The sequence below is a fragment of the Sparus aurata genome, chromosome 8, assembly GCF_900880675.1.
Source record: "Sparus aurata chromosome 8, fSpaAur1.1, whole genome shotgun sequence".
Taxonomy (NCBI): domain Eukaryota; kingdom Metazoa; phylum Chordata; class Actinopteri; order Spariformes; family Sparidae; genus Sparus; species Sparus aurata.
Genome location: NC_044194.1, coordinates 15,190,801 through 15,210,240, shown reverse-complemented (window position 1 = coordinate 15,210,240; position 19,440 = coordinate 15,190,801). Strand labels below are relative to the sequence as shown.

General features: G+C 41.7%; 1 protein-coding gene across 3 annotated transcripts in view; it reads right to left on the bottom strand.

Annotated features, from left to right (window-relative positions):
- Nucleotides 1-8,266: 8,266 nt before the first annotated feature.
- The window catches only part of LOC115587008 (zinc finger protein aebp2-like), a 34,240-nt gene continuing 23,066 nt past the window's right edge, over nucleotides 8,267-19,440 (bottom strand). For 2 of the 3 annotated variants that reach the window (XM_030426548.1, XM_030426549.1), the window contains 3 exons: nucleotides 12,419-12,532; nucleotides 11,073-11,102; nucleotides 8,267-9,621 (listed from right to left, as the gene is read on the bottom strand). In XM_030426548.1, the coding sequence (XP_030282408.1) occupies nucleotides 9,615-9,621; nucleotides 11,073-11,102; nucleotides 12,419-12,532 (151 nt within the window). In that variant the 3' untranslated portion in view covers nucleotides 8,267-9,614. Of the gene's footprint in view, nucleotides 9,622-11,072; nucleotides 11,103-12,418; nucleotides 12,533-19,440 lie in introns of those variants that run through there. The other variant, XR_003984949.1, reaches the window with a different exon arrangement.

Below are 19,440 nucleotides of genomic sequence, written 5' to 3'. Positions count from 1 at the left end.
CCGGATCTCCTCAGACCCGAACAGACTCGGTCCGGACTCGTTCAGTCTCATGAATCCACCACAGTCAGTTTAGATGCACAGAACAGGACCGAAATGCCGGCAAAATCCCGGTCTAGCGCGCACCCTGCAGCTATAAATCAGCTTGTTTCTTAAGGTGGGGGGTGACGGTGGTCTCTGCAGTGATTGGCTCACGTGGCTACGGTATGCAGTGATTGGCTCTGGTGCGCACGTGACTATGGTTAGCAATGCTAGCGGAATTCGTAAAGCATTTCTGAAATAATTTATTCACGGTATCATTGTAGTCCAAACAAATCCGACGTTGCACACCCTTGAACCACGCAGCAGCCATGATGTAAGTCTCAGGTCACTTTGATCCTGGTCTGCAGAGATATTTGAGGCACACATACAGACAGAGATTCCTTTCCTCTCTCTCTCTCTCTATATATATATATAAAACGTTCCGCTCGGTGATGTTTACTGAACAAGACGAAGGCTCTTCTCGAAATGGCATTGTGTCTCTAACAAATTCAGTTTGCTGAGAGCCAACAGTGCAGCATGTAGATTGTTTGTGTATTTTCTGTCAGGACGCATGACCGTAACATCTCCTGTGCTGATAAATGCAGACAAAAGTTTTACCTGTCGTCTCCAGGACCGCAACGCCCTAAAATTTTGTGCTCGCAAGTGTTCAGAGTAGTTCAGAAACATTAAGCTTTAAATAAAACTATTCCCAAAAGAGCTTCATTATTTATGCACAGTCTATGATCAATGACATTTAAGGTGCAATGTGCCAAGAAATCTGGTTTGAAACATTCAACATTAAACTGAAATCATCGACAGACTGTGAGTAAAAATAACAGTTATGCTGTTATGTCAAAGGCATCTAGACAGTATACTTTGACTCAGAGATGTCTACTTAAATTAGCATGCTAACCAGTTAGCATTTAGCAGCAGTAAGTGGCTACTCCACTAATATGCTGCCACCTTTTCCTTTTGAATCACACTGGACAGGAGGCCAATTCTTACATATTGCACCTTTAACTCAAAAATAAAAACCTCTCTGCAGCTTATCTTGTACTTACTTATATTTTGTATATGACAGCAATGTTTACACATTCACTGCGATGCATACATGGCACGCCGCTGTTTGAACCAAAAAAGAAAAACCTGCCTGCCTGCGTACAATAAATGAGCAACAGACACTCTGTTAATCTACTTCCTGTTGGCAGGCCTTGTGTGATCGATGGGCTTTCGTCTAACTAAGACATTGCCTAACGTGAGGAGGAACTTGAGAAAGAGAGTTGTACTTGTCAAAGCCTAACGCTCGATGTCGTAAGACGATAATGAAGGGAGGATGGGATGGAAAGAGGGTGAGAGTCAGAGATATACAGAGAGAGAGAGAGACCACACAGAAAGCTGGACAGCAATGCTGACAAATGGCTATAGCCTGGAGAATAGGTTGCAAAAGGAGAGGTCGTGAGCCAAGCACATTTTAAAAACAAATGTATCTAGATAGAAAGAGGAATCTCAACACAACCAGCAGGCCCCAATTACCCCCACAGATACCTACGGACCTGTATCACGACGATGAGGGAGATGCCAATGATGTGGAGATAATGCCGACTGAGCGGACGTCGTAAGTGCTCTGGCAATGATTAGTGTATAGCTTAAAGTCCTGGGGGTAATTTCTTTTGACATTTTTTTTTTGCACAATAGCACATCTCTCTCACGTGTTGCATTTGTCATGGAGAAAGTAGCTTTCATTCTGTCTGAGGTTGAGGATGATCTAAAGTGATCTGACATGATGGAATTGGTTATAGGGCAGGCAAGAAGCATGACATTATTCCCATATGGCAACCTCCGTCACACACAACCTCCACCCTCCAGAGACGTATGCATGGGAAATACACTATGGCACAATAGCAAAAAGATTGAAATAGACTTATTCTGTTTCACATGAGTTAAAAGGGTAGCTGACGCTAGGCATGGCTAATGTGCCTTCACTAATTGGTTCTCCCCAGGGCCTGAGTTCAGAACACAGAAAACAGCCCTTACCATTCATTTCTGCATCTGTCATCAGCGCACAGCATGCTGCAGTCACTATCATCTCATCCAGTTTCCCTTGACCCTCATTAATCAGCACGTGAACCTGACACGATTAAGACGCGGTGTCAGAACTGAGACGAGTTGAGTGCCGTCAGGAATCAAATATGCTGATGCTGGCCAGGACTCAGGAATTCTGAGTGAATTATTTCTCATGTCATTGTGGATCAAATAAAACTGAAAAAAATAAATAACCTAACCTAAATAAACAAAGATGGATAAATAGATAGCAGAAACATAAATCATGAGTTAAGGTCAGAATCATAAATTAATGCTCGTCTAGAAGCGGAGCGTAATTGGTTTCTGTTTATGTTGGTGATTATTTGTCGTATGACGATCGCCAGCTGGTGGTCGTACAGTTTTATCGCTGCAGAATCTAATCCCACCCGATCCTCCTTTATTCCCACCAGAAACAGAAACAAACATGGAAAAATAGATTCTGTATATTATAGGAGAATATTTTTTTTTTATTTTTTTTTTTTTACAACAAATCCAAACACGGAAGAAGTAGGACACACGATGGCCCGATCACACTCACTGAGTTTCTTCCGCTCCCCATTGTGACTGTTCTTCCTGCAGTCCTGATGACACACTGTGGATCTGATGAAATACTATGATCTATAAATAAAAGCTGGTACTGCTGTTACAATGGGAGAGTGCAGAGGGAGCGTGATGCTGGGTAAAGGGCCATTTGACACTGCAACACAGCCCCAATGTTGAAACGGCAGCGAATGAGTCGTGGGCAAGCACGAAGACCGAGCTAGACATTAACTCATTAATGCGGGCCATCCTATCGCTCGCAGGTCAACTGTAATAACCACTTACATAACCTCCGCTCACTGCCTTTCCTCCCTCAGAGGGTCGTGTTGTGATATTTGCATGATGTCATCCGAGTCTAGTGAACTGATTGCACTGAGAGAGCAACCGTGTACTTCTAGACTGGTCCGTCTATATAAAGATACTGACAGGCATGAAACATTGTTTAAACTATTCCTTTAATAGTTTGACATTTCGGGAAATATGCTTAGTAACATTCTTTCCGAGAATGAGATGAGAAGATGCAAAACATTCCCATGTCCGTTAGTTAAAGCAGAAAAAGACAACTCGTCAACCTTACTCCTCCTCACATTTCGCTGTGGCATTTAGCTACCACTAACAGTGTGGCCACTGTTTAAAGCAAAAAAAACAAAAAACACCATAAGAATCCCAATTTGACCTCGAAACCCTGATCTCAGTGCTATAAAGAGGCCAGGTGAAACTCCTGATTGTCTTGGAAGTAGGTGGGTTTTCTTTCTTAGCAATCTAGGAGCAAGAAAGCTGGTTTTGAATCGCCTTGAGCCCACGACACCAGTGCTCTCCATCGAGCGAACACCCGTCCATTAATGCTTACTTTACCTCGGTTTCCTATCCCCGTTAGCCCCCTCCACCACAGTTGTTCCCAATTTTCAACTGTTACCTGGGGATTGCAACCACGGAAAACAATGCCTCTTCCTGCTTTGGTTGCACAATGACGCGTTTCCTCTGCAACCCTAACCCTATCCCTGTGGGACAACCCAATAGCATATTGCTGTGATTGGCTTGTGATGCTAGTTAAAGTATGAGGCCTGAGCCGAGAGGCGATTAGCCAAACTTGGCAATCAAGACTGAAAGCAGAGGTAACCAGCTAGCGTGCCCCTTTCCACAGCACAGGACACATTTTAGGGCTACTGTATCAACGACAGATTGTGTATTTTTGTGGACGCAAAGAGTACAGCCAGAGACCTACATCTCTCTCTCTCTCTCTCTCTCTCTCATTCTAATTAATGTAGATTTTCTTGCTTTTGAGCAAAAAGGGAATCCCACAGTCCATTTTCGGGCTTCTGGTCATGTAGCCCCCGCAGTCTTTCTACTGCGTAAACAGCCTAGTTTTATGCAAGGGGCCCATCTTTCCAGTGGCGAAATACTTCTTTAAGCCATGTTAGCCATGCCGTGTGATGGTCATTTGATAATAAGCTGAGATTTAGCATCAAGACTGTTCAAATAACTTGTGACCAAACGCTGCAGCAATCATTCCACCCACTTATTTTCTGGCCAAATGGCTCCATGCTGAGGACAGAAAATTTCATGAGCTCCACAAAATCCGAGACAAACCGAAGGCGGGGATAGCAAGCTCGAGACCACCACTGAGCGCCCAGCTTCCCCAGCTGGAAGACGTTTAGACGTGATCAGGTCGTTGTGTTGACAGGAGGGGTCAACAGTCAGGGCCACTAAGGATAGATTATTGACCGTTTCTCCGTGCAGTCCGCGCTAACGGAAGGGCCCTTGGCTGTAAAAATATATTTGTGCACAATGCTGAAACAAATGAATAACCCATCAGGATGAAGCTGAAGCCACGGACGGACAGTTATGTCACAATACAGACTCGCAGCATCTCAAATAAACTCAAAAGAAAAAACACTGAGATGGAGAAGCCACTCAATAAAAAGACCATTAGGGCTTCTCGCTGTAGCAGATGAAACAGAAACATGATGGAAACCCAATTAAATCTACATCTACAAAGGAAGAGTTGGGAAAATACTCTTGCAGCTGATGTTCCCCTGTCCTCTTTATTACAGACACACACCATGTGTATAACTTGTCGAGCTCCCTTCATGAATCCCTTATATGGGCTCGCGTCACACTGGAAACTGGCATCACCGTCTGATATGATTTCATTGATTCGGTCATTTTTACAGTTATTCTTTGATGAGTGGGAATTTGTTTGATCAGAATAAAAGGTTAATCTGTTTCTGTAAACCACCGTTACATAAAATGGATACGTCTTATACGTCTCATATCAACATTTGCGTCATACATGTAACCACGATCACACGATTTTCTGACATGGACATCAGGAGGACGCAATGGATGTTTGTAGAGTTAAAGCTAAACAAGATGGCGGCCAACCCGAGAAACGACTGGTCGGGACGGTGTTTCAAAATTTCTAAGAGATGTCGGGACATTTTCCAGTTGCTGTGACGGCAACAAAATATGAGATTTATAGCGACATGACGGGACAATTTTGAGCCGTGTTAGTGGCAACAAAACTAGATGAACTAGCAAGATGTTGGGACAATTTCTTGCTGTTTTTGCAGCGACAGAACCAGATGAGCCAAAACATGATCTCTTCCTTATCCTAGTCAAGTGGTTTTGGGCCTAAACCTAAACGGACCATAAGCACAGCATTGTCACATAATAAACTTGAACATGTAACACAGAGTAGTAAATTGCCAACATCTACTCTGGCAAACAGGCTGTTATATGACCATCTGAACTGAAGTTGAATCTTTCATCCTAATCCATATACTGTCATGAAGTATTAAGTTAAATATCATAGTAAAGTTGACAAGTTTAACAATTAAGAGCTTTCAGTATAACGCAATAATCAATCAGCCTTTAAAATAATACTCCTCAACTAAGTGATGAAAAGCATTTCAAGTCAAGAATTTTGGAGCAGCAGCTCAACGCTTTTGCCTCTTGATGAAATGCCTTCATTCTTCACGGAGACAGCGGTGCATGTAGCCAAAGCAAAGGGAAGATTTTGTGCACAATGAGAAACTCAGATGGATGATTCAGGACCGAGTGTAAGCGGAGCTGCAGACGATGGAAGAGGTCCAGGTTCGAGCAGTGGGACTGCATAACCACGGACAATACAGTGTCACACATGACAAATGGAACGGCTTAATAAGGTTCACATGTCACAGAACAGAATGTACTTCAATCAGTGGAGATCAATATTTAAGACCGTGACATCAATAAATTCACATTAGCAAACCTGATCAATCCAAAACAAAAAACGTTTATCTGAGATTTTCCAGTGTCGACGGAGATGAAAGGATTGGCATCATGCTGGGGTGTTTGGAAGGAAGAGGAGATGAAGGAGGGAAAACTTATCTCATGGGTTGAGAGAACAGACGTCACTTCAGGGTAGAATCCCAGCGTTTCCTTCACGGACAGGCTGAGGCAGGATTAGGTTCTGCAGGCAGAGCTGCTGTCCGCTCTCTAAATCTGCCTGCCAGTCTTTCCATCAATCATTCTGTTTGCTCCAAATTATGTCACTACTGAGGTCACGCTTCGGGGAATCCTAGGTAACAAGGTGGCTATTGTTTTAATCCGAAAATCCTGCAAATCACCCCTTGAGAGAGATGCTGGGGACACAATGCTCCAAAGAGAAATAAGAGAGAAATGGCTGTAGTTTGGAAAGAGAACTCAAGAGTTGTTAGAGCGTATCAATAAAATGAGTAATTTTGGACAAAGTACTAACAGTAATTTTGAAATGTTTAAAAGCAAAAAGTACTTGACTCACATCAAAAACATTGATTCTGTTAATGCAGTTCACTATTATGAAAGTAAATATGGCCGTGGGAGATCTCAGGCCAAGATCCCATCAGGCAAAGTACATTACAATAGTGCAAAAAGGGGAAAATCTTCTTACTAAGAAATATTGATCAGAGCGAAGCAGTGCCGATAAGGCCCGCTTCCTGTTTTTAACCATCGACTCCAACTTCGTCACAGCCAAATGGTCTGCTATCAATTAGTCGAGTGTTTTCGACAGAAGTGTGGGAATGTTATTTACTCACTGCTACAAGAAACTGATAGGTCTATTCAGCTGTCCTGCAGCATGACTCATGAGCGACTGAAAAACTGTAAATAATGTGTGCAGTCTAACCTCAGAGTGCACGCTTATCATCGAGAGTTTCCTGCTAAAAGTTCTACACGCTACGTATCAAACAACAAGCAAAAGTAAGTGAGTGTTAAACACAACTGTAAGCAGTGAACATAGGATAAATGGGACTTGCTATAAATCTTTAATGTCATTATTTTCTGAACGATTGTTGATGAAATCTGTGCAGTCTGCTTTCACGTCTGCATCTTCAAACCAAAGTTGCAAAACACACTGAGGTAAGAAAATCCTCTGCAGAATTCACAATAGATGCATCACATCCTTTCTTTTGCGACTGATTGTACAGGTCGTACATAGAATGTATTCATATTTTGGACAGTAGTTTGTATGATCTCTATGGGCTTAAAATGAGCTGATAAACTTCAAATTAAGAGACAGAAAATGTATTTTTCTTGCTTTATCCAAGCTTTTAAATAGAAATGTGGATTTAGACCCTCTAACGGCCATATCTGATGTTACAGATCCTAAGGTTGTTAAACGAAGCCTGAGAGCAATGTGATAACTCTTGTTAGTCTGCTAGCACATGCTGCTCGACTGGCAGCAGGTGAGACCACCTACTCATGCAAACTGGATAAGAGAAGTGATGATGCATTAAGATCTAGAGTAAATGTAATTCTTACTAAAAGGGCAAGAAGGTAAATTCTACAAAATGTGGTAGCCTTCCTTCACTGCCAGTCTTCCACTTATTCTCATATTGATTATTATATAGACTTAAAAAAACACAATCTTATTGGAGTATTAAAGTTTTTAAAGTTTTGGCTTTCAAACATGAAACCTGGCTCTGCCTTTTTTTGGTAAATGTTACAATGGCAGAAAAATAGCTGAAATTGACCAGACGTTTTCTCTTGTCTCGATCCAACAATGGATGAAAAAATACATATGTTGACACATGAAGGTTCACAGTTGACTAATGTAAAGTAGGCTTATGATGGAGTTGTTGTAATGACCTGAAACTGCGTTGCCTGCACATCTTGGACCCATCTATCAATTTGTCAAAAAGCAGTTCTATGAGAGGCCACAGACCATAACATATATGTGAAAGACATGAAACAAAGCGTGCAGAAACAACAGGCTGCCAAAAAAAACCTTTCAGTGCTTTCCCCTTAAAAGAGTGGAACAACACCTGAAGGCCTCATTATATCACATGCTGGTCCCAATGAATGTTGTACGTGTGAGCGTGGATTGAACAGCTATACTGTTGCGGACCTCTCCCTGAACTCGGTTTTCTCTGCAGGCATGTTCACTAACAGCTGAGGCCGGCAGGGGTTCTGCCCTGCTGGCCCAGTCATTAGCTCCTCCACAGCTTGCTCCCAAAGCTGTTCTGCTAATGGACGCCAAATAGCCCCACCGATCCCTCCAATGCTCACATAAGGAACTCATATTCATACCACAATGCTCCTTACTGCCATTCCAACACCTTGCAGCGTCATCTGTACAAAACAACTTGGATACGTCGACCACAGCTTTCGTTTCCAACATTTTATTACAAACACAGTTCCATTTCCAACAGGGACATCAAACAGTAGAAAACACACCTTTTTAACAATAAAAAAAGAAGTAGTAATGTAAATAATCATACCAACTATGATAAACACAGTTAATGTTACTTGGGGGGGAGGAGGTTAAGTTGGTGTGATTTTCACTTTTCAAGTGTATGCTGAAATGTCAGTCATTTCTATGCTGTACTGTCTACAGACTGGGTGAGATTAAGAGCTACACGGTAGTGTGATTAAATGTGTAACATGTAAGATATGGCCACGTGAAGAAGGTAGCTCCAAATTTATAGGGGGTCAAGAAAACAAGGCAGGTGGGGGCAAGTGAGGCATGCATCAGGAGAGAAGCGCAAGAGTCAGGCATCAGAATCGGGTGAAAATATATTCACATCTCGCTTTGTAAATTGAGGATTGTTCGTGGCGAGACTTGTTTTTGGTGAGTTTTATTTTGTTGATGGCAAGTTTGAGTGAAGTGTGTATTCTCATGAGACAGGATGAGCTGGGGCTAGCTGGTTAGCATGCTAACTTCAGTGAACAGCTCTGCAATACAATATATAGATGTCTTTGACATAACGTCAGCAACATTGTTGATAATATTTGTTCATTCTGGCCATATCTCACACTTTGCACATTTAACTTCTGAGTTATTGCTCCTGAAACAGTTTGCATTGCACTGAATACAAGTCTGACACAACTGGCACAACCTCACACTTCATTGTCATACATACAAGTAAATGTACTGCATTCAGTAAGTATAAATAGGAAAATCTGTTAAGACTTCTTTTATGTACAATGTAATTACAACTCAAAATGTCCAAATATGCCTACAAGTGACAATTAACATAGGTTATCACAGTAAATACGGTTCTTTTCAAAACCTTAACAAAAACCCACATTACACCAGCATTTTCATGGTATAAAAATAAGTTAAAAATCTGCATAAATATTTTACACAAAACAGTTATAAAATATGCTGTTTTTTCTGACAAGGTTACACAAAACTTTTTTTTTTTTTTTAACCATTGGGTATTAAGCATATTTTCAGTTTGGTGTTTGTTAAGAAAAAACATTCATTGAAGTTTTTGATGACCACAAACTTTAAAAAAAATTGTTAGTCCCATTTTACAACACACTTGGCAACAACAGTCATATCAGATATACAAAATTGAAGAGGAAAAACTGGAAAACTGCAGTAGACCCAGTTTCATTTTAATCGGCACTTTACACCCCCGAGGCAGATGAAGAGCATCCCATGCCGTATAGACAAACGTCATATGAACAAGCATTTCCCCTCAAGTATCCAGTCCGCAGACGACTCCTTACAGGCTGAACACAAAGACATCAGAAAAAGGGAGAGAGGGAGAGAGGGAGAGAGAGAGAGAGAGAGAGAGAGAGAGAGAGAGAGAATGAGTCATTCTCAGTGTGTCATGAGAGAGATTACAGTGTGAGAAATGGGCTTCATCCAGGACAGACACTGAGCTGACTTCATTTGCAGTGTGTATTTAAGAGCCTTTGCTTCAATAACCTACTGAGGTCAATTAATGGGATAATGAAGAACAATCCAAATATGACCTCATGTTCGAGTGAGACTCGGGAAGGCTAGGGTCGTGGCTCTAAGATGGCCGGTTTACCAATTAGCTGGCTTCACGGTACACAGGAACTGTGAAACTGTGGGCGGTAAGAAATCATCTACAATGATGTTTCACCACAGGAGAGTCGAGGCCATGGGTACAACAGCGGATGCATGAAGCATTACCATTCCATCAAGGCTACAGCATCGTTTGATCTCCATTATAGCAAAAATAATGATGAAAATATAAATGTGTGGGATGCTGCAGTATGAACTTGTTGCAGTTGAGTTAACAAGAAAGAATACGTCGGCAGCTCTGTGTTGTCTGCAGACACAGGCCAATGGCAAACTTCCAAAGCTGCGCACAGATGTTGATAAAAGCCAGTTTTATGCATTAGCCTCTGTACATCTGTGACTACAGCAGTGCTGCTACAAACTATGAAAAATACTGTCCTCATTAGAAATGCATTCAACAATTCAATTCAAAAGTAAATCGTCAAGAAAAAACATTTGAAAAAAAAAACAACTGAAAGGCAAAATGCAGTTATTTGTGTGTTTGATTATAATACAATATAGAATGACTTGCCTGCACAATACAGTGAGTGAGATTTCACTGGCAAATTCTGTTGGCAAACAGCAGGAATGAAGAGATGTACCTATTGCAATTTTCTTGATTGATTCCACTATTTTAGATTCTTAAGTCTGACCTGCTGATTCTGTTGAACTGCGATTGATGCCATGGAAAATTTAATTCTATGTTCATAATAAAACACTGAAGAAAACGCCAATATGAATGACGGCAAACAGCAGTAAAGACTCTTAAAATGACCGGATAATAAAACACAACATAATTATTTAGTTTATTTCCTTTAGTTCGGGCCGGCGGTCTTATTTGTGGACGGGCAGCATGCTTGTATATGTGACCTGCACAGTCGGACATATCTGGCACAGGCTGGTTGCCAGTCAAGGTTGATCATGCTAAAAACCATCTGATCAAATGTTATGGCCATATTTTGACAGATTAACAAAATTTGGGTTGGTCTGCTACTACAGAACAGTGTTACAGCCAAAACACACCATGGTACTGTGTGTGTGTGTATGTGTGTGTGTGTGTGTGTGTATGTGTGTGTGTTTAGAATAATTTTCTAAATATATCTTAAGTGTTTATTGATATCTCAAAATCACACAGACACACGTTTCAACTCACCTCCGCTTCAGCCGCTTCTGAGGAAGTGCTCTGAAAAGACAGAAAAAGTTTGTGAGGTCACTGTGACAGATCATCTTTGGTAGAAATCGAACACAATGATGTCATGCGTTTGAGCCAATTTTATGCCACTATGACAAAATGAGAGAACCTCAACATGTAAACATTGTTGAAATAATATAATCCCCAACTGCCACTTGTCTCTCTATGCTCATCCCATTCATATTTGCTGGGGTTCAAACACCCCTCTATATTTACTGCCACAGGCACCAACCACCTCATTTGTTTGGGGATTTCATGCATTAAGTCAACCTTGACATAAACTGGCTGAGTGCTGACGGTTATATTCAACTATGAAACCAGAGTCCTGCAGCAGCCCCTGCAGTTACTGAGCCTTCAGTTCTAATTAAAATCAGCCAGCCTGTGTCCTGATCAGCACACTTGTGAGACACATATCTCCGGTCAGATGACCACTTTGTTATTGTAGGCGCATTGCTCCTCTTTTAGGATGCATTTTGAGCTTCTTATTGTGTGCTTCAAAGCTAAATTAGATTTTTCTTCTCAGTGATGAGTGAAGTCTGGCAGAGCTGCACAGGATTCAAATCATATCATATGTTTAGATGAATGTGGTGCACTTAAAGACGGAGAAAATATAGGCTGTGGAGTTACTTTTGGACAGTAGAAAGTATTTTCTTCCTGGTTTAAAATATTTGAAAGTGAGTTTGACTGCATCACTTTCTTTAATCTAATCTTCTGTTTTCTGATTAATAAGCTCAAACTTGCACACAAGAAATGTAGCCTGAATACTGAAGGTCTAGTTGAGGAAAAATCTCTAAATCACAAGTAACAGGCCTCCTCATTATCATTGTCTGTGTTTTCTGACAATTAAAATCTTTCATATCTTACATATTTGATTGTTTGCCTCATCACACACATGGACACACACACATACACACACACAAAAGTGTTTTCTGTGCACTTGCATTTCTTTAACCTAATTGTTGAAGCCGTTGAAGGAGTTGGTGCCACCTGGTGGACCAAAGTGTTAAGGATGCTGCACATACAGACACACGCATTCATATTCACACACACATATTCATATTCCTATTCACACTCATATTCTCACACACACACAAGTTTGTGAGGTAGAGGCAAGTGCTTGCAAACATTTTCTTGTGGCATTTAATTGCTTCACAATGAGGATTAGATAATGTTTACACATGGGTGACATGTGTTGGCTAATACAAAACAGATCTGCAGTAGTATGTGCCTTATTGTGTGTCTGCGAGTGCAGACAGAAGGGGGTGCACGGTGTGCAAGAAGCTACTGGTGTCATCCCACACACTCACCTATAGATGTTTGGGTCTAGCAGCATGGCTGTGTCCTGCGGTAACTGGGACAAGTGCACCACTTTAGTCTTCAGCTGTGATCGTTCCGTTTCGTTCACCCACACGTCAGGTAGTCTGCAAGACAAAACACACACACGCAGAGTGAGGACTTGAGGTCAGGTTTTGAGCTCTGACAGAAAGAGAGAGAAAAGAGAGGGGGGAGAGGGATGAAGGTTGAATGGAGCAGGGTGAAAGAGATGGACAAAGAGCCTCTTTGAGTCCAGCACACATGTTAACACCTTCTGAGCACTGAGTACATTTCCATAAGTTACATGGCCTTGACTGTAGCACTGGGATTGACACAAATGCACACGGGAGGGCAGGTCAAAACACACACACACACACACACACACACACACACACACCAAGGTGTTCTGTCCTCCTGTGTTATTAATTATCAAATAATTTCTACACAATTTTTTCATTACCTGTTTTTTTGACACCTCAAGGGTATGGGATTGGATGTGATCTTTGACAAGCACACACACACACACGAGCACATGATTTACTGTACTGCTCAGCTGCACCTAACTGTACCCACAGCAGTGTGACCCCCCCGTGAATGAAGCACTGGTGTGGCAAGTCGAGGTGCAGAGGAAACAAAGAGCTTAGCGAGCTGACTGCACCTCCCCTCCCTCCTCCAGCCGCCCCGTCTCCACCCCCAGCATTCCCCCCGTCACTATGTGCGTCATCACAGGAGCCCCCAGAGATGCAGACATACACACACTCGCACTCGCTCACACACACACACACACACGCACACACGCACACACACGCACACACACACACACACACACACCAGGCAGCAGTTAGGCAAGCAGCCAGCCACCCAGCCAAATCACTCAATCACATGCCTAGTCAGCCCATTCAGTGGGATGGTGTGCAGGTAGCATGTCACATGCAGCACATTCAGCGCAATCGGCTGCAGGTAGAAGTAGAACAAAAGAACAAAAAAGTGATAGAAAACTGACAACAGAAGCAGAAGAGAAAAGACAGATGGAGAGGGAAAGCAGAGACGGAGCGACAACAAGTTAAGTGCCTCCTGTTCATGTACATCAACTAACTTGAACAGTGGTTTCAAAGCCTTTTATGGCATGTTTAAGAGCCTGGAGGGTGGGGCGAGCCACACAGGATAATTAAGTAAATACTGTTAGGTTCAAGAATCCATAGTAATGTTCTTATAATCTTCCAATGTCCCACCTGCGATGCTGCTTGAAATCAAAATCCTTTGAATTAAAGTTATCATTGTTACACAAACAATTTGCAATCACTATTTGACCTTAGCTAGCCAAGCTGTTCATCCATATCACAGCTTGATATTTTTGTCTGTTCCCTTTTATTAAAACATGCACACACAGACACAGATATGAAACTATAATGGCATTCAGTAGAGTGAATACCTCTGCCAAGGACAAACAGTCTCCTTTTGTACATTTTTGGCAGAAATAATTGATTTTTTTTTATTAATATTATTTAAATGAAATATGCAATATTCTCTGAGAAATTTACAAAAATGTGAAAAAAGCCCCATATTGATATGTTAAAGAAAGGGAGAAAAATAATTCCTGAAGCTGTCCCTTTATCTGTATCAGGACCCAACCACCATCCTAGTTTGGTGGAAAATACATTTAGTAGTTTTGTATAAGCCTGCTGACAGACAAACCAACCAACCAACCAAAAAAGGTTGCACAGGGTCAATTATAGCTTTCTATTCATGACATGAAGGAGGGTTGGGTAACTTCTGCTGAATTAGCATATGATGATGTCTAGAGTGAAACATCCTGATGGACATGGACCTTGTTGTTTACCAGTTTGAGGCAGTGTGTCCCCTCAGTGAGGAAACATCCCTACATCCCTGTGCCAGGTTTAAAAGCACCCTTGTCTCCATACCACATGTCCGTTACTTAGCTTTGTTTAGCTTCATATGCACAAAACAATGTTGGCAGACTAGCCAAGGAAGCTATGCTAAGAAAACTGTGTATAAAATGACGTGACTGAGAGAAACGGCAGCCCGCGGGAAAAGAAACACTACTGCCACAAATGTAACAGAGTGTCTTGGGATTGCCTAACTGAGCTGTCAATAGTGGAAAACAACTTTTAACTTAAGAGAGAGGAACACTACAAATCAAAAGTTCTAGGAAAAACAAAAACTGAAATTAAGAAACTTTCCCATACCCACGTAGAAGGAATAATCATAGGTGTGATCGACAAAGGACAAAAAAGCAGGAAAATATATGGCTCCACTATGTCTCTCTTTACATTTACTTTGTCCCGTTGTTGGCTTCAGCTAAGAAAGAAATAGTTTGCCCTACACGTTCAAAACTCTAAGAACAGTCAGTGTTTCCCCTAGATTTTTTTGTAGCAGCGGTGCTCTGAGTCTGTAACCAGCAACACTAGGGGGGTCCGGGGGCATGCCCCCCTGGAAGAAAATTTAGAAAAATAACCCTTTAAATGGTGACTACTGGTGAGATTTTTTTTTTTTTTTTTTATTTGGAAAATACGGATTTACGGATTTATCCGGAAGAATCACACCCCTGAATAATGCATAAATCCAGGATGGCAATGATATCTGATTAAATGATTTAATACATAATTATTTCTAAAGAAAATCCTATAACTTGAAACTGTTATTAGTGAAGTTTCTCTCTTTTTGACTCAGCAGTACATGGCAAAAGTGTGACTATCTCTATATAAAAGCAAGGAATGTCTGTCTGTCTGTCTGCCTCAAATATCTCTGCGGATCAGGATCAGACTGACCTGAGAGTTTCCACATGGCTGCTGCGTGGTTCAAGGGTGTGCAACATCGCATTTGTTTGGACTGCAATGATAACGTGAATAAATTATTTCAGAAATGCTTTACGAATTCCGCTAGCATTGCTAACCGTAGCCACCATAGTCATGTGCGCACCAGAGCCAATCACTGCAGAGCCCATCGCCACCCCTCACCTTAAGAAACAAGCAGATTTATACCTGCAGCGGCGCAAGCTGGACCTGGATTTTGCCGGTGGTTCGGTCCCGTTCTGTTCTGTGCATCTAAACTGACTGCTGTGGATTAATGAGACTAAATGAGTCCGGACCGAGTCTGTTCGGGTCTGAGGAGATCCGGAGACGCGCGGACAACAAAGTGGAATCAGAATATGTGGATGTTCGTGTGTAGCTAGCTGCTAGCCGCTAGCCCACCCACACAGCCCACCTCCCAAGTCGACTGACCAGACGCACCGGCACGTCCAAAACCGGACTTAGGGTAAATAATGTCGGCCACGCTTTTTCGCAAACATTGCCGCCACGTTTGCTTTGTGTCTGGTGCAGGAATAAACGGTAAAAATGGGCTTTTGTCACGAAAGTGTCCAAGCAGCAAGTTTGGTTGTTGAGGAACGGGGGAAGTTGTGGGAGGGATGGAGGCGGATGAATGACAGGCAGCGATGGTCGGTGCAGAGACAGCGATATTGAGAGTTGAGAGATTTGTGACATTTAGCGTGTTTGGAGTGTATAGCTAGTGTGTTATGTAGTGTTTAGTGTAGTGTGTTTAGTTTGTAGTGGAGTCGGTTTTTGTTTTATGAGTCAAAACAATGAGGAGACTGCTGAATGTGGAGCAGGCAGTGCAGCTCTTCATTCAGCTGGAAGGAGCTCAGGCAGACCTGAGCATTGCCTGCATTTAAATGTAAATAGTTACATATAACTTTGTAAATTCTTAAAATGTATGCACATATTTAGCAAACAACAATTTATATTTGAATTATAAGTAATAAAAAATATTGTTAAACATATTTGTGGTTTTCACATTTAAAAAAAAATCTAACTTTTTCTACTTGAATTTTATGTTTTTTTTGTGATTTTAGGTCCATTGTGTTAATACAGTATGTTAAAATAAAAAAATAACTGTACAGTCACACATGTGAGGTTGTGCTGAAAATAATGACACAAAGTTAATAGTTTTTAAGGTGAAATATAATGGCGAAATCAAAACTAGTCAAAAACTGCCAATTATACCTTGGAATATCATATTTCACACCTAAATATCCCTGACGTTCCACCTTCAAACACAGCCTCATTTGGCCATCCATGAAAAAGCTACTTAACCTCCCACCTTTCAATAGGAATACATATTTCCTACGGGCACTGCACTAGTCCCCTTTAATGGAGGGGAGAGCAAAAAGAGGAAGTTGAGAAGAGGCAGGTACAAGACAAGAAACAGTCCCCTTCAAAGAGGCTCTAAAGTTTGGGTTAGTCTTGAGTTAGTGTCCTTGTGCAAAGCAAACCTCAAATGACAGAGGAGGACCTGCTGAGTGATAAATATGCAGTAAACACCCGTGTTTGTGTGCGTGCTCGTGTTCCACTCCAGCGCGACTGTAAACATGTCTGAGCAAGTGTGCTGTGGTACTGATGAGTGATTATTGTCTGATGGATGAGAGGGGTGCAGTGAGGGGGTCAACATGTCACACAAATGTCACGCATACACACATACACACCAAAGTGTTCAAATCACTCACTCACCCACACACTCACAGATTTTCAAAGAACTCTCCGCCCAAAGACTCCATTCAGTCAAACCAAGCCAAATAGAGACAAATGGATTTATTTCATTTTCCAGAGGAGACCATTATTTGGCTTGCTTCTTTATGAGCCACAAATGTAAACTGTGAGTGGGGCCTCTGTGGGGAGAGCTACTGGGGGTGCCTGCCACAGAGAAGCCCAGTCTTCCCATCTAGATTGATGGCTGGCCCCAGGCCTTGAAGCTCCCATTGGTGACAGGAGCAATAAGTTCATCACAAAGCAGCAAAGTGTGTATTAAATTGCTAACACATTAAGTGGCTTTATATGGAACTCCTGGACTGAATGCAGGAGAGGCTTGATATCCTTATAAACTGCATCCTTCTGCAGATAATGTGAGTGCAGGTTCATAGGGCTGGTTCAGGGACTGCAAAATAATAGCAGCATACAGAAGACAAAAGATTAATATATTTGGTACCCAGATAAACCTGTCAACTTTCCCATTTACTCTTAAACCTGTATGTGCTATGCGCAAGGTTCATCCATGTTGAAAAGAAAAACATGTTTGAAGGTATAGGTGCCGGTCCCCAGCAACATCTTTTAACCATCTGCCATACCCTCACCGTGCAGTGGCCATTTTGTTTATTCTGTCCCCATCAACACAGCCAACAAAGACACCTACGTTTGTTCAAAGGTAACATTACAATGTCAAGTTACATGACATAAATAATTGGATGACCTAACCTTACCTAACTAGTTAGAAAATGTATAAAGGTAAGCTAACATTACATTGAGAGGAGCTAGCCTGATGTCAGATCATCAACATCACACAGGTTTTGCTTTCTCCTTTTAATGTTAAAAAAAAAGGTCTGGAAAAGGACAGGTAGGTTGGTTGCTGCCATGTTTCTAAGTTGACATTAATTACTGCAGGCCAGAAAAGATCAAGGCTTTTCTGGAGGGTGGATGCAGCTTATTCAAAATATTTCTTATGAGCTTTTGAACAATTCATTAAGTGGATTACCTTTCAAATTACTTCATGGAGCCATAATCCTAGTAGCACAAAATGTTCTTACACACATAATTGTGCATCAGGTGTACATCATTGGATTTGGAATTATCAATGGATTTAGATGCACATCTACTCAAGTAGTTGTGTGCAAGCATTGAAATTTCAACAAAGCTAAAACAGCATCTGTAGTTACTGCTTTTCATACTTGGTGCTTTATCATCGCCCGATATCCACTCTTGCCTACAGCTCTTTAAAAGTTCAGTGCCCCTGTGGGACACATTTCTTTAAACAATAATTTGATCTCACAAAATTTCACGTCTGCTGGCAAGAAAACTGCAAAAACAAATCCATCCATCCATCCATCCATCCATCCATCCATCCATCAACCTAAAAACAAGACCAACACGGGTCAACTTCACAGTGGTCTTCCACAGGGTGAAGCCCTGGGTTACGTTATGACCAAACATACATATATATGACAGTTAATGTTGAAGTTATAGTTGAAGACCTATTATATTGTTTTATTGCAATTAAAACAAAAGGAGCAGTTCCTTCCTTTTTCCCCCTCCCCACACACACACATCACAGCAGGAATGCAATTAAAGTGAAACTCTCGCCAAAATGCAACCAAGGCTTTATTTGTGATTGAATCAGTCAAACCTTCGGGTAAATGCATAATTATGACGAAAGGGGCATTTACCGTAGTTTCGTTTTCGGGCAAGCTAATTTTGAACGGGAGTGCTCGGGGCAGGGATACGATGGCATCAAAATCGCTATTTTTAAAGGGATATTCTGGTATAAATTTAATCCATGGTCTAAATCACCGTGAAACTGTGTTAGACTCCCTCTCGAGAGATCAAATTAGCAGACCGCTAATTTACGGAGTTTTATCAACCTCAGAAATGACCGCACAACAACAATACACTGCAGTAAATGGTTCCAAATATAAACCGCTACCAAAAAGCCACAAATAATGCTCAAAACAGCACCAAACTTCAGCAAAAGTACAAATAGGGTCTCAGCACATAGTCCGAGGCATCTAACCTCCGCTAGCTTAGCTGGATTTCTACTGAAAAGCTGACTAAATTTACCACTCTTCTGCAGCAGCTTCCTGTTGACGGGAAGTTCCGACGACTCGATTACCAAGTGCAGCAGAGTTCCGCGGCTCATGGATGAAAATGTGTGATTATGACTCCATGGAAAAGCAATCAAAGTTCTTATGTGTCTGACCTGCCAGTTTATAACAGTTATTATCGAGAGAGGACAGGGAAAAGAACGGAATTGAGCATTTCTAATCGCACTCGGTAATCGTCGCGTCGGGACTTCCCCGACCCGGAAGCTGATGGAGGAGAGTTGAACTATGTTTTTAGCATCCCAATAGCTTCCCTAGCTAAGCTTGCCGAGGTTAGATGCCCCAGACTATGTGCTGAGACCCTATTTGTACTGTTTCTGAAATTTGGTGCTGTTCTGAGCATTATTTGTG